The sequence below is a fragment of the Varanus komodoensis genome, unplaced genomic scaffold, assembly GCF_004798865.1.
Source record: "Varanus komodoensis strain SLA01 unplaced genomic scaffold, ASM479886v1 scaffold7_1, whole genome shotgun sequence".
NCBI classification, from domain to species: domain Eukaryota; kingdom Metazoa; phylum Chordata; class Lepidosauria; order Squamata; family Varanidae; genus Varanus; species Varanus komodoensis.
In genome coordinates this window covers 7,058,476-7,073,108 of record NW_025336479.1, presented here as the reverse complement: position 1 = coordinate 7,073,108, position 14,633 = coordinate 7,058,476, and the positions used below count along the sequence as shown (strand labels likewise).

Sequence of the window (14,633 nt, the reverse complement as noted above, 5' to 3'; positions counted from 1 at the left end):
ATTAGGTGTGACATGCTGGCATCGAGTCTTCCTATCAGTAGAGCTGGGCTAATGTAAATATGTGTGACCGTCTATCAATGGGTGCTTATTTGTTGACCAGACATAAGTTGACTATCTGGATAGAGCTTTTGGATAAAAGGAAAGCGGTCATGGGAGGGGAGGGGGGAAGTGAATTGAAAGGGAGCTGGAGGTTTCCGCTGCCCTGGATACGCAACGGCCTTGGATCATAAGCCCTGTGCAAAGTCAAATGCACTCCACTTTTAATGAAGTGTCATTCAGGCTCCTCTGGCTTCCCTCCCCGCTGAAGGAGGCAGGACTTTGCGTATCCCACATGTGCAAAACAAGGATGCTCCGGTGACCTCCCCAGCCCATCCATTACAAGTCAGCTTGGTGACAGGAGGTGTGGGGTGTTATGAGCCAGGAAGAAAGAAAGGTGCGGCTGCCGCCGCCACATACCTGCACTGTCTGTGCACACCTCCTCCATCTGGCAGAGCTGTCCTCTTTCATTACCCTAACGAATAGGGTGGTGGTGGGGCCTCTGCAAATATCTGCTAACTGCCTCCAGTTAGGAGTTCATCTCTCCCTTGGTCAGTTTGCTCATGTTAGGGCCAAAGCGGCACCAAGGGCACTTCTGCCAGCATTTTCAGCAGCATTGAGACGTGTCCCTCTCCTGGCTGTTCTGGACGATGCCTGGAAAGCATCTGCCAAGCCAGAGAGCAGCACGGCCTTCACTTGGAGGGTGCTGCATTTTGGCCTTGGTGGTGTCATAACCTGAGAGGAAAGGGCCTGGCTGCACAGGGGCTGGAAGTCACTGGAGGAGTCCATTGTCCCTCAACTTGCTTGGAGCACGCATGGGAGTCTTCAAGGGGTGTTGCCCCTCGTTCTCAGAGAGCCATGGTCTGATTGCTCATGCAGGGTTTTTCGGGGACAGAAGAGGAATATCCAAATGGCATTCTTGATTGATATCAGTGAGAGGGGAAACTTCCTGGTAATTTGTACCCCACAGATAAGATTTCTGCCCTTCTTCCACTCTGGCTCCCTTGTCAGTACCCAAAATACATCACCTGCAGCAGCTTCATTTTCCTTTAAGCCAGGACCACCTCTGGGTAAGGGAAGAAAACGAAGCTGGATTTTCTGTGAACACAATCAGGTTGAGTGACAGACACTAGAGGAGGCATAATTGACCTATTTCCAACATTGCCCCAATTCTCACAGCACAACAACCCACCCATGGCCATGTCAAGTTGCCATGTTATACACACCCAGACTGTTACTTACAGAGTGGTTTTTCCCAGCAACAATGGCATGTTCTGTGGGTCAACATGAACCCAGGCGTGCAAGTTTATCGTAGATTGCAAAGATCAGCTGGTGAGTCACTCAGGGCATGGCAGGAGCAGCAATCTCCTCCCTTTGCAACCTGGCCTGTGCCACCACCTGTGATAGCCCCACCCCAGGGCTCAAGGGGAATGACTAGCACTGGTTCCCCAATATTTTTTTGTTGTTGCTACTGTTTCTGCACCGCTAAATTGTCATAATTGTGTTCATTTTTTGTTGCATTTCTTTGCCTTTTTGCTAGTTTTTCACAAGTGCACATCCCCATGTTGTGATCTATGTTTTGACAGCCACTGACAACCCCTTCAAAGTGCCTGAGCAGCACCTGGTGGGAGATGCTTTTGCAAAGTTTTTACTTTTCCCCGAGACTCTGGCTGCTCAGCAAAGTGCAACAGGCATCTGACTGCTCTTGCTGAAAATAAAGACTTTTGACAGCTAGCTGTCAAATCTCTGGGTCCTCTTTAAAGGGAGCTTTTGACAGGACAACAGCTAGTTTCTGACTGGACAAATGGTTTGAGTCTCAGGAGAAAGTGCATCACCCTGAGCACTCTCAGGGCAAAAAAGAAAGAAAATAAAAGATCTCGCCACAAGGAGGATATAAATCTCACCACTCCTTTTCCTGAACAAAGATCACGCATGCCTTTATTTTTCCCTTGAAAAACCAGGGTAGGTACCTTCTGCATTTTCACACCAGGTACTTATGAGGATACTGACCCAGGTGAGGCTTCAAATTTCTGCACTTTCAGAGCTGGGGATGCACACTTAAAAAAAGAAAGGAAAAATTATTATTTGCACAATGTCTTTGCTTTTGCACATGCAAAACAAAATCAAAAATGGTGTGCTGGCCACTGACAGCCCCTCCACAGTCCCTTCTGGGCACTCTGAAAGGGTTGAGAGAAGTGATGAGGTCTCTGAGTGGGAAAGGCATGAAGGGCAAATAAGCTGCAATGAGCCAAAAATGGCTCACGATCCCAGCAAGGATCAGTCTTGTCACAGTGTCCCCTGAACACCTGTGGGAGGACTGAAGAGGAAGGAGGGGAAAGCAGGGAGTGAACAACTCACTCTGAGCCCGATAATTTGTCAGGGACACCATAGATAGTTCACAGAACAATAAGTCCATTGTGGCTTATTGCCAGGGTAGGTTTGTGTGACATGTGAGCATGACCTGTGAGTGTGTCATTTAGACTTTTACTTCAGGTGTAAAAATGATGTAATGCTCATGGCCATCAGCAGCAATGGAACTACAGGGAAAGGAATATTTCTAAAGGGTATATTGAGTTTGAGGAACCTTTACTACATTTTTACATTGTAAGAAGCATATTCAATTATTCAACATGACATTTAAAATGCAGTATTTTAGAACTGAAATTGGCATTTAAAATTCCAGGCCTCATTATTCCAGACACATTTTCTATGTCTCACTAGTTTTTAAGTGGCAGAGTGCATTTCCACAGAAACTGCAATAAAATCTGAGTTTCCAAAGCATACATTGATTGTGGACATTCATCGAATTCCCATGAGTATCGCTTCAAGATCTAATCTGAAACTTCAGGAAAGGATGGGATAGGAGGATGTTGCTGCTGCTGCTGCTGCTGTGCAGGTTTTGCTCACTTTAAAGATGTTCACTTCCAGTGTTCCGGCAATCCCTCTTTGTACAGGCATTCCATGCCTCTGAGCAACTTTGATGTCTCATTTGTCCTGCAGCCTTATTAATCAAAGCCTCCACCAACAGCAGGCCCAGAACAGGGCATTACCTGGCACTGTGCTGCCAGATGGCATGGGCAGTAATGCCACTCACCCAATAGCAGGTGGACAGCACTGCTGAACTCAGAGCTGGTTTTGCAAGCACATGGAACATGCAGGCAAGCAAAGATCATGTTTCTGTTGCAGCTTGTGCCTTCATTTCCATGAAGTTATGTAGGCGTTGTTTTCTGAGCCTTGTCCAGAGGCCTTCCTGAAGCTGTAGTTAGCTATTAGACCAGTCCATGATTCAAGCAGGTCTTAGTTGTCTGACAGAAGGACAGCAGAAAGGAGGTCAGCCTAGCTCCCCTTGGCAGAAAGTTCCAGAAGTTAGGAGTGGCCACCAAGAAAGTGACCTCTGATGACAGTGTTACCAAATGGAGGGCTCCCACAAACATCTTAAACCCCAGGGATGGACAAGCAGGCTAATGTGGTCCTTTAAACTACCTGCTCCAACATATTGGGCTCTAGAGACCATAACCAACCCTTCGAATTATACACTGAAAAAAGATTGGTAGCCTGTTAAGCTGTTGTAACAATGGTATCAAGTGTTCTCTCTTACCAATGAATTGAGGTCTTAATAATCTGATCTTTCAGCATGTATTTGAACAGGTAGCATTTAGATGCCATTTAGAAATGGAAAAATGCATGGCCTGCCTTTCTTGGAGCTTATTCTTGGTATGCAGATAAATGCACATAGGTAGCCATTTCATATGCATCTATTGCAAGTGATGTATTCAAAATTATGTACATTTTTGGCTTTTTTGGTTCTGTTTTGTTGAACTACATGGTAAAACAACAACATGCTTCCTGTAACAGGACCTGGTCAACAGTCTGGCCACAGCATTCTGGACCAGCTGAAGTTTCAGACAGCTTTTTTATTATTATTATTATTATTATTATTATTATTATTACATTTTTATACTGCCTATAGCCAAAGCTCTCTAGGCAGTTGACAGCAATAGACTCATACACTCAAGTCACCCATCCCACTTCTGCCCAGGCCTGACCCTGCTTAGCTTCCAAGATTAGGCAGGATCAGGCACTTCACAGGCCCTGTTACAATAGTCTAAACTGGACACAACTTGGCCAGAGAGGTTGTGGCTCGATCAGACCTCTTCAAGAACAGGCCCAGCTGGTGCACAAGCTTCAGCTGCATAAGTGCACTCAGACCTCAGATTGGTCGAGTGACTGCTCCCTGATCGGTTGTTCAGCAACCAGGAGCATCTCTAAGGTGACGGCCGCCAAGAGATCCGACAGCAGTGCCTTACAGAGGCTGCCACCCAGGAAGGCTGTCCTTCAAGCAACAGTGTTCTAAAGCAGGCCTAGTGGCACGTCCCCGGTGATGAATAGCCAGCATTAGTTAAAAAGGCAATGTGCCTGTTGGGCTCCCGCATCCTACCTGTTACTCTGAAATAATATTGGCCCTCCTCCCACCTTCTGCCAGCTATTCTGAGTGCTTCTGGCAGCTCCAGCATAGCAGTGCTGCTTTTTAAAGGCTTGGCACCTGTGTGCAGGGAATAAAATGTGCAAGAGGTGGCAGAAAACATCTATTTCAAAGAAACCCTAGACTACAAGATGAGAGAAAAGTATGTGGAAATTTAATGCATTCCTTTATATACACATATTTTTTAAAAGGAGATTAAATACGCGGTTGAAATACCTTCAAGGAAATACCATCAAAGGAAGTAAAAGGATTATTCAAATCATCTGCAAGTGGTGAGACACAGGATGTCACAGCCTGCAGCTTCAAGCAGAAAATGCCAGACAAGATGCCGAGACAACGGGCCTTCGCAACAGAGGCGATCCGAGGCAGCGGCCGCATCTAGCCCAGACATGTGCCGTCTTAGCCTCAAGAGGAGTGTATTTTATACGGAGGCCTTCCCTGACCTGCCACCTTCCAGATCTTTTAGCATTCAGCTTCCATCAGCCCCAGCAACAGGGTCAGCTTCACTGCCATTCCCTCACCCATCAGTAATTTGGTGGTGTCCTGCCATGCTCCTTGCGCATTCTGAAAAGTTGCCATCCCTTTCCTAAGGCATAATTACAAGCAGGAAGAGCTTTAAGCAAGAACACACTTCCATTTCGGCCCCACCCCTTTTGCCTTTGGCCACATCCCCTTTTCCTTTGACCCCACAAGCACACCCCACACCCCCTGAGGCCTTCTCCAAAATGGAAGTTGGCCCTCAGGCTGAAAGGGATTGAATGTAGCTGTTGTAGGAAAATCGGCATTATGGAGCAACAGGGTAGTGAATGTTTTGCAAAGAGGAAGGAGTAAGCATTCCATGAAGATCCCGTGTGATGCCATGTTTTCTCCTTGGCTCAGAAAGTTAAACCTTATCTCAGTCTTGGAACAGGCCAAAGAGCAATTAAACATGTTTGTGGAATACGCTATGGCCTAGGAAGAACCCAGCTATTATCTAATGAACAGAAGCAATGGCCAAAAGTTTTTCTAAGCCGTCCAGAGTCAGTTTAGTAATGGAACAGTACAGAAAAACTATAAATAAATTTAAATAAATAAAAGGCAGAGAATAGCTTCCTCCATTATTGTCTTGCTTCTTCTTGTACTTTCCTCAGACCTCACTATTAACTACCACAACTTTGATGGCACCATCAGTGCCATGCGCATCCGTACATAGGGATTTTTGTGCTCCAAGAAATTATAGAGGCACAGGCAGAGGCACAGAAATGGGCAAAGAATCTGATTTATGCAGAAAATCCATCGGATTCCCCGGTTTTGTCTCCCTGGATTCCAGTGCAGTTTGAACAGCCCAGACGTCAAGCACACCCAGCATTCGAGTCCCACACACTGCACAAGCAGTGCCACTCTTCCACCCTTCCCACGGCCACCGGCAGTGTCAGGCGGGGAAGAAGCTTGGTCATGGGAATGCTGGCCAGCACACCTGCTTGCAGCTCCCCTCTTTCGCCCCCTGCAGCTGCTCCTGATGAGGAAGGCTGCCCATTGTGCCATCAGAGGCCTGTGAGCATTCATGGACTCCCTCCTGGCTTGGCTTGCTTTGTTGGAGAGGAAGTCCACAGATACTGGAGGGACAGTTTCTGAACGGGTTTGTCCCAGTCCTAGACATGGACATGGACATGGACATAAAAGCAATCATGGCTGGCTTACAAACCCCACTGTGTGAAGATCCACTGAAACAGCAGCCTATCTATAACAAGTGCAACACTTTGCGACATGGACTGCCCTCTCCTTCTGAAAGAATCTCCATCAACCACCACCAGACATGCCTGGGATGATGTGGAGACGTTCCATGCCATACGTGCATGTGGGGCAGACGGAGGATCTCTCTTTCCATACAGCTGCCACCACGGAGCAGCCCCTGTGCAGAGTCCTAGTTCAAGCAACCCTCTGCCAGTGGTAAGTAAACCAGTCTGCTCCAGGAGCCAAATGGAAGAGAAACAGAAGAGATATCGGATGATTGTGAGGGCTGTTCAGGAGAGGCAATTGGGCTCAAGGTTTCCATATAAAGTGAAGGGTGACCAGTAGAGGCATTAGGAAAAATAAAACCCACATCAGGGTACACAAAGGGGGCAAAGTGTATTTGATGGGGGCCAGCTTTGCCCCACATGATTTCTGAAAGAAAAATATATTGGAACACAAGCTAATTTGCAGGAGGATGTCTGCCCCCTCTTTGCTCCTCTCTACCAGGAGCACCTGGGATAGGCAGTGTTGGAATTGTGAAAGTGTCTGTTGGGCAAAGGAAAAAGTAAAAGAGTACAAGATAAAGCTGGGCAAGGCCATGAAGAGAAAGGTTACACTATTTAATAATGTGGAACTGGGAAACCCAGGAAGCAGCAGGATATCTTAGCTGTGGGTGGGATGGCAACAGCCAAGAGGTATGGGAAATAAGAAGAGGAGGAAAGGAAATATCCCTCTCCCTAATTTTCTGTGGGCGTTACAATCCATGTGTCTGCGTCAAACGTGAGCACATGTGTGTGCATGTGTTTAAGTAATCTGGCCTTAGAGGAAAAGGACAGCCTCCTTCCCTCCTCGGCCTTCCCGCGCACACAATTCTTTTGCGACTCCCCACTTGCTATGTGGCCATTCCCTCGTCTGTCTCCCGCCGGCCACCATTCTGCCCACAAGCCCTCACCCAGTCTGCTCCTCCAGACAGTAGCGCTACGAGGCTGCGATGACATGTTCAAGCCCATGGATTGCAAGGCTGACATCTAGGGGTGGGCAGAGCTGTCAGCCCAGAGAGGTTGATAGCGTGCCGTGGATGTAGTGCAGGAAGCTAGTCGCCAGCCTCCTCCGCAGTTGTACAAAGCTGTATATCTCACGCTGATTCCCTCTTATCTCTGCTTTTCAGCACAGCATATTGTAAGCACTCAGCCTGCCTGTATTCCATCCATCACCGGAAAACCCAGTGGCAGGCCCAGTCTACTTTTATTATTTATCGGCTGTAACCAGTATCCAAAGCAGGGCCTTCTCCCAAACAGATCAGGGATTGTTGTCTGCAGGTAACTGTGCACTGAGTGTGCTTGCTCGGTGCCGATGGCCTGGTTGCAGAAGGGACAGGATGCAGTTCTGAAAGCGGCGCTCGGGCCTCTTTCTACCGTCTGGCCTCATAGCCTGCTGGCCCCAAGTCAACAGGCAAGGTAGATGCCAGGCCAAGCACGAGCACAACCTCCTTCAGAGATTAATTAGACGGTACAGGGGAGAGAGCCCCATACTTCCAATTGTGATGGCTCCTTCCAACTACGTGATTCTGTCAGCAAACCCAGGTTTGCTGAATGTCAAAACAGACATTACTTTAAATCTACATCTTTGGGGGGGGGGGTGCTTTTCTGTGGGGAGGAGTTGTCCTGCAAAGAATAGACACAGAGATCTTGCTGTGTGTCCGGATCTTGCTAGAGTCCCAATCCTGACTGGTTTCTCCACGACTCTTCCAGTTCTTCTAGAGTCATATTTTAGAGTTCTATGTAAGCCGCTTCAGGACGCTTTGGGACTGAAGAACAAAATATTCTGAATAAGTCACTAGTGAATAAATCATAGGCCAGCTGGGCTAATTGCACCCTTAGTCCAGTCCTGTGGGGCTCTATTTGTGTGTGTGTGTGTGTGTGTGTGTGTGTGTGTGTGTGTGTGTGACATGTAGCTGGCTTTGGAGCAGAGACAGGCACTGCTGGGGTAGGAACAGGATTCTTCTGGACACGTTTTCCCTTCCCACCTTCCTCTGCTGTCACCTGACTGAGCCATGGTTCATTCAAGCGTGGGTCCTCTTTCTAGCACGGATTACATGGAGCCTGAGTAGCGATGACCTTCATTGTGTGCAAGCACGCAAGGGCAGTTTCTTCAACTACCAGGTGAAATGGAGATAGCCTGGAAGCACGGTGCACAAGAGGGGCATTCTCCCTTTCAAACCATCATAGGTTCGATAAACCCCTTCCCAAAATCTGCTATGCATGCCAGGGGGAGCGTCCCTTCAAGGGACCCTTTTTGTTATGATTGCAATGGACACACACAGTTTGAGTCTTCCTGAACGTCCCTGCTTTGTGCAGGCAATCCCACATTTGTAGAATTGGAAATGGACCAATGTCCATCAGCAGAACTGGAACTGATATGGTGCTGGTACAGCTACTTCCCCCATATCATGTCTTTTGCTGCCACTATCCTTGGTGAGGGTCTGAGTGAATGACTAAGCAGCACCTGGTTTCTCTGTAGTACGCAATTGAACTCCCGGGGGCATTAAGGGTAGAGGTGTGGAGGTACCCACAGGAGTGCCACCTGGCTGCCGTGGAGGGTCCTTAAAGCATACCATTTTCTGCTCCTCCAGCTCACTGGGCTGTGGGTGCTGAGGAAAAAATGGAAAAGTGGTGGCCAGACAGGAAAATTACAGAAAGAAGATGCTGAAAGCTGAACCCCACACAGAATTCTATGGAAGAAGACTGGTAGTGAACAGTGTGAACCTCAATGGGCAGATAATATGTTTGCCCACAAGTACAGAGGAGAATTTCAAAAGATTGCTGGCTCACAGCTCTACTAGTTCCAGAAAACAAGAACAACCTCCACACAGCATAATAACTACACACCCTACCAAACACAAGCATCACGTAAAATGAAGTAGGTTAGCTTAGGCACAACCCTTTTCATTTTCCAAAAGGTCTGCTGAGGTTACATGTTTATTATGAACTCGTTCCAATTAAATATGCTACAGAAGCAATCGCTGTGCACATTCCAAACAACCAAACCAGTAACAGCCACTGATTTCTCTAGGGAATCTTTCTCTTGTGGTATGGAAATGGAAGGGGTGGGGTCAGGATCCGGCATGTGAATAACAGGCCCCCAGGTCCAGCAGGCCTTTGGTTCTGCAGGGAAAATTAGGCCCCAGGGAAGATTCCCCCATCTTATCTAAGCATTGCACGAAATCTCCATCCAAGGTTATTTGCTGCCTCTGCAATAAAAAAGCCATTTCAATCAAACTGGGATGGTAAATGTCAGTTTAAATTAAATAACCCAGTTTACCAATGATGGAAATTATTCAGGACAAAACTTCTAACTGGGACAAGTTGCTGTTTGGAGCGGAGCAAGGCTTTGGTTTATAGTGTAAAAAAGCAGCTGTCTTCATAAAAGCTAATAAAATACTCTGGGGATAATTAAAACTTTAATTAAAATGTGAACTCCAAATAGCATTTTATGGTAGCAAGGAAACTTGTTTTGACATCCAAAATTGCCGCACAAGCCGGATCTCCCTTGTATTCTCTCCAGGCTATTTAGATGCTGGCGTTCAGCTTGAAATGTTCTCTCACTCTATCCAAAAATGTCGATTTTTAGTGGGGTTTTAAAGCATAATAGGGACATTTGCTTTACAGCTTAATTTGAAATTATTAATCTGATCCTGCAGCAGGCTTGTTTGCTTGCCAAATTTTTGCAGGATGCTTTCCCTAAATATATAGGAGGCATGAATCACATCTGGAGGATACGATTCATTCTGCGTGGTGTGACTATATAGGCAGCGTTACAGGAGAGCCGAGCAAGCATGTGGCCCCTCTAACTCACCACTGACAACCAAAGCACTCTTGGCAGAGCTGGCAGGATGCCACGCACAGGAATTACAGCTGTTGAATGGCCAAATGAGCTTTCGGAGCATTTCCCTTAACAGCTTGTCTATATGTGACAAAGCTTGCCTCACTCCATAATCTGCTCTGCCCTTTGCCACCCTCGAGTATCTTTTTCCTAATGTCATCACTAGGACAAAGAGTGGGAACACAACTCTCGCCTGTTCCGCAACCCACAACCCACAGTATCAGCTGAGATAGTCTTAACCCAATTCAAGATTTCCCAGAAGTCAAGCATGACGTCCAGGGGATATATGCACACTCCCTTCCTGGCACAGACAGGCGGGGCCAACCCTACCTTTAGGCAAAGTGAGGCAGCAGATTGGAGTGGGATAAAAGGGCAGCAAATGCTTCCTTAATCTGCTGGCGTCCTCGCTTACTACCAGGACTGGGCGAGGCCTGCTTGAGGGATTTTCTGCCTCCAGCACCCACAAAGCTTGGCTGGCTTTGCATGCTACTCACCGTGACGTGACGTGGGTGGGGGTGCTGCTTGTTCCACCTCCAGACGCTCTCAGGCTGTTCTTGTTAGCGAATCTCCTCAAAATCCTCTTTTCCATGGGCCAGGTGAAGTTAAGGGGGCACTCTTAAATCTTTAAGTTGAATCTTCTATGGTGAAATTCACAGCAAAGTGGGAGCCTGAGAGGCATGGAGATGGTAGGTCAAATTTCGCTCTCTTTCTCTCCTGCCCCCCTGCCTCGCACCTGAAAAGGCCCCGGCAAAAAGCCCCACTTGCCCGGGCTCCCTTCCCAAGCTATACAGGGCTCCACACGTCATTACCGGAGCATGCAACCGCCCTGGAGACGCAGCCAAGGCCCATGTGACCGTGGCCCAATCAGACTTCTCTAGCAGCAGGCATAGTGGGCCACTGGCCTCCACAGTGCAGATGCGATCAATGAATGATCAGTGAGCATCCTGATCAGTGAGTTCAGGATAAAACCCAGGAGTGGACCTATGATAGCTGAATGTATTCGGGGGGCAGTCCTATGCATATTTAGACAGAGAAAAGTCCCATACCTCCCAGCATAGCCCAGCCAGCATAACTGGCATTTGTGGTCCTTTTCTTTTTCCGAGATCGCATAGGATTGGGCCTTAAACGCTTGCTTTTTAAATGAAAATGTCAGGGTGGGGGGATGAATACCACAGGACAAGTGATCCAATATCTGTCAGGAGTACATGGAGTATAAAGCAGTTCCGAGTTGCTTATCAATCTATCTATATTACAGTATAACAGTCATCTGGGACCACAGTGATCCAACAAGCAGTGAACCCTTGTTTCAGTGAAAAATTTAGTCTAGGAAGCCCAGTCTGTAAACAGTTTAACTTTTATGCTAAAACAGATCTGAGTTAGGTGACAGAAAATCATTTTTGTTTTATTTATTAGATGCATTTATACCCTAGCCCAATGCTACTGTCACAGCACTCAGGCTGGCTCTCAACAACAACAAAAGCAACAACACTGAAGCCAAAAATGTCGAAATATCATAACAAAGAATAAGATCAGTAAAAGAGGAACAAAGAATAAGATGGAGTCAGTGAACTAATATTCCACCACCATAATCTTGGTATGACCATAGAGAATGCCATCTCACACATCCTATCCCAGGGATTCCCACGCTTTTGGATCAGTGGGCACATCTGGGAAACAGAGGGGCTTCTGTGGGCCCCATTGCAAAAGGTCTCCCATGGAAAATGTGGCTATTCACATTAAGGCTGCCAGGGGCAGGGGTGTAGGCTGGCTAGTCAAAAGAGAGCAATAGTGAGGCCAGAGTCAAGGAGGGAGGGGAGTAGAGCACACCAAAGAGGCAGAGGGATGGAAAAGAACAGAGCTAGAAGGTAAGAAAGGCTAAGAAGAAACACCGAGCTGAAGAGGTGGGGTGAAGAGACAGCAAGGGTAAGAGCTGGGAGTTGAGGGAGTATTACAATACAGAGAAGAAACAAGGCAAGAAAAGGGGGATTGAAAGAGGAGGGCTACGTATAATTGCTAGAAAGTTGCATGTTCTTCTTCTTTATTTATTTCCTATGCCACCCAGCAGCCAGATTTAGTCCCATGCCGGATAGATGGAGCTGTTCCTGCAGCAGCTCCCTCTCTCTCCAGGGGACTTGGTGGTAGCAGCATACCAGGGAAACCATGATGACTAGCGTTGGGTGAAAGGAGAACTCATGGCAAAGTGTAGAAACCACAGAACAAACCACTGCACCTGATTGTCATTTCTAAAAACCAAACCTACCCTGCTGAAACACCATGTCAGGGTTCAGAGGACAGAGAGACCATCCTGTGCAAGAATGCACCATGGCTTGTTGTGTCATGAGAAGCTGCCCACTGTGTTGTTATAGGAAGGCACAAGCACCCCATTTTACCTACAGAGGACAGTTGAACTAATGGTTGAGCCTTACTTCAACTTGTGATGGAACCAAATACTCCACAGCAAGCAAGATAGCTTAGGGGTTTAGGACAGTCTGCCCATAAGGGGAAACAACCAGGAGGCTGCTGCTGCTGCTGCTGCTGCTGCTGCTCCCTTCACATCACCCAGCAACTTTGGTGAGGAGACTGCCTCACTCTGCCTAATGGCGAGGCTACCCAGGCTCCTGCGTATCTTAGGAAACAGGCAGGATGATATAAGAAGAAATAGTCCTTCAGGTATTCAAGGCTCAAGTTATGTAGGTCCTTACAGATAACCACTAGTGGTTTCTGCCCAGAAACAGACCAGAAGTTGTACGCGCAGCCCATTCCCAAAGCCTGCCTGCCATGTTCTGATCCAGTGGAACTTTCAGAGGCTCTTCAAAGCCAGCCTTGCGTGGACTGGACTTGGCACAGTGACTCCCTGGCCATCCTGAAGAAGGACCAGATCCAGAAAAGGTCCCTACTGCAAACCCTGATCATATTAAGGGGAGCACTATTCCAACCAAAACATCCTGGACTCTTCTTCCCTTTCTTGATCAGGAGCATCTCTTTCTTGCCTGGATTACGTTTCAGTATATTAGCCCTCATCTATCCAGCCCATTGCTGCCTTCAGGCATTCAGAAATGTCTCCTTAATAGCCTGAAAAAAGATTCTGATCCATTCATAGGCAGTGATGTATATTTGCATTGACCTAAAATTGCCTTCTAAGGAAAAAAAATGCATTAAACCAGATTCAAATAACACATGATTCACACCAAGCACATCAGCTCTGCTATGAAACAACACTGCCCTCTTGTGAGAAAAAGTGGTGTTTCTAGGCATGCTGGAACATTTTATTTATTTATTTATTTATTTATTAAAACATTTCTATGCCTGGCTTTTTCAGGTCCCCCAGACTTCAAAACATGTCTGGCTTTTTCAGGTCCCCCAGACTTCAAAAACATACTTCTATTTTTTCTGAAAACAATTGTATTAAGATCATCTTTATTTATTCAGCCTTCAACATTTGCATATATGTACCTTTCATTTTTTTAAGAAACCCCACTTCTTTGTTGTCCTTCATTTGACTGTGTTGAGAGACATTTCTCCTGTTCATGATGTTCTTAGAAACATAGAAACAGAGCAAGTCAGAAGGGGTCTCCTGGGCCATCTAGTCTGACCCCCAACTCCAGCCGGCTCCGCTCACGACGTGCCCACCATATGCACGTCCCTCCTATCTTTGAACACCCTCACCGATGGGGCCTCAACGAGCTCTCATGGAAGCCCATTCCACACCCTCGGGGTCCTAACTGTCAGGAAGTGCTTCCTGGCACCTAAACTGAACCTTGGCTCCCTGAGCTTTGCCCCGTTGGAGCACGTCCTGCCTTCCTCTGCGGGGGAGAACAGGTCTCTACCTACCTCCGTGTGACATCCCCTCACATACCTATATGTCGCCAACATATCATATACCATATTCTTATACCACTCTTTGCTGTTTTAATCCTCCCTTGAATATTTTGCCATGAAAAATCCAGTCTTCCAACAGCATCTCAAGGGGAAATAGGTATACCTTACATGAGGAGACAGGGACAAAACATGGAACCTATCTCAGCTTTCCCTGACTTGACACCCTCCGGATAAATCAGACAACAACCACCATAATCCCCAGGGAAGTGTGCTGGAAAAGTTGGCTAGCCTGAATGCTTAGGAAAGTGTGATTACCATCCAGCTGGTTGCCCAGAATCCTCCCAAGGTAGAGGATTACAGGCATCCAAGGGAAGGCAGGAGGGTCACCAAGTCTAGGATTGCTCCTCCACTTCCCTCACCCTGCAAACCACCCATGACCATTTCTGTGCCCCCCAGTCTGCTTCTCTGCTGCCACGTTTGCTGACAGTAAAAACTCTGGCAATTTTGCATGCAAACAAGGTGCACAGGAAGCACTCACCTTGTTTGCAAGAAGAATTGTATGCCTGGGGATGCCATCATGCTTGGAAACAGGACGCACATTCCCTGCATGCCTTGTTTCCCTGCAAAATCATGTGATTTCTGTCCACCTCTACAGCAAATACAATGAAAGGGGCAAATTGGGCTAGAACAAGACACTCCT

At 47.1% G+C, this 14,633-nt stretch overlaps 1 protein-coding gene across 7 annotated transcripts in view; it reads right to left on the bottom strand.

The window, feature by feature from the left end:
* Positions 1 to 1,966: 1,966 nt before the first annotated feature.
* The window catches only part of TRIM16 (tripartite motif containing 16), a 173,761-nt gene continuing 161,094 nt past the window's right edge, over positions 1,967 to 14,633 (bottom strand). For all 7 annotated transcript variants that reach the window (XM_044453913.1, XM_044453919.1, XM_044453914.1 and 4 more), the window contains 3 exons: positions 10,609 to 10,782; positions 3,131 to 3,341; positions 1,967 to 2,093 (listed from right to left, as the gene is read on the bottom strand). In XM_044453913.1, the coding sequence (XP_044309848.1) occupies positions 10,739 to 10,782 (44 nt within the window). In that variant the 3' untranslated portion in view covers positions 1,967 to 2,093; positions 3,131 to 3,341; positions 10,609 to 10,738. The remainder of the gene's footprint in view (positions 2,094 to 3,130; positions 3,342 to 10,608; positions 10,783 to 14,633) is intronic.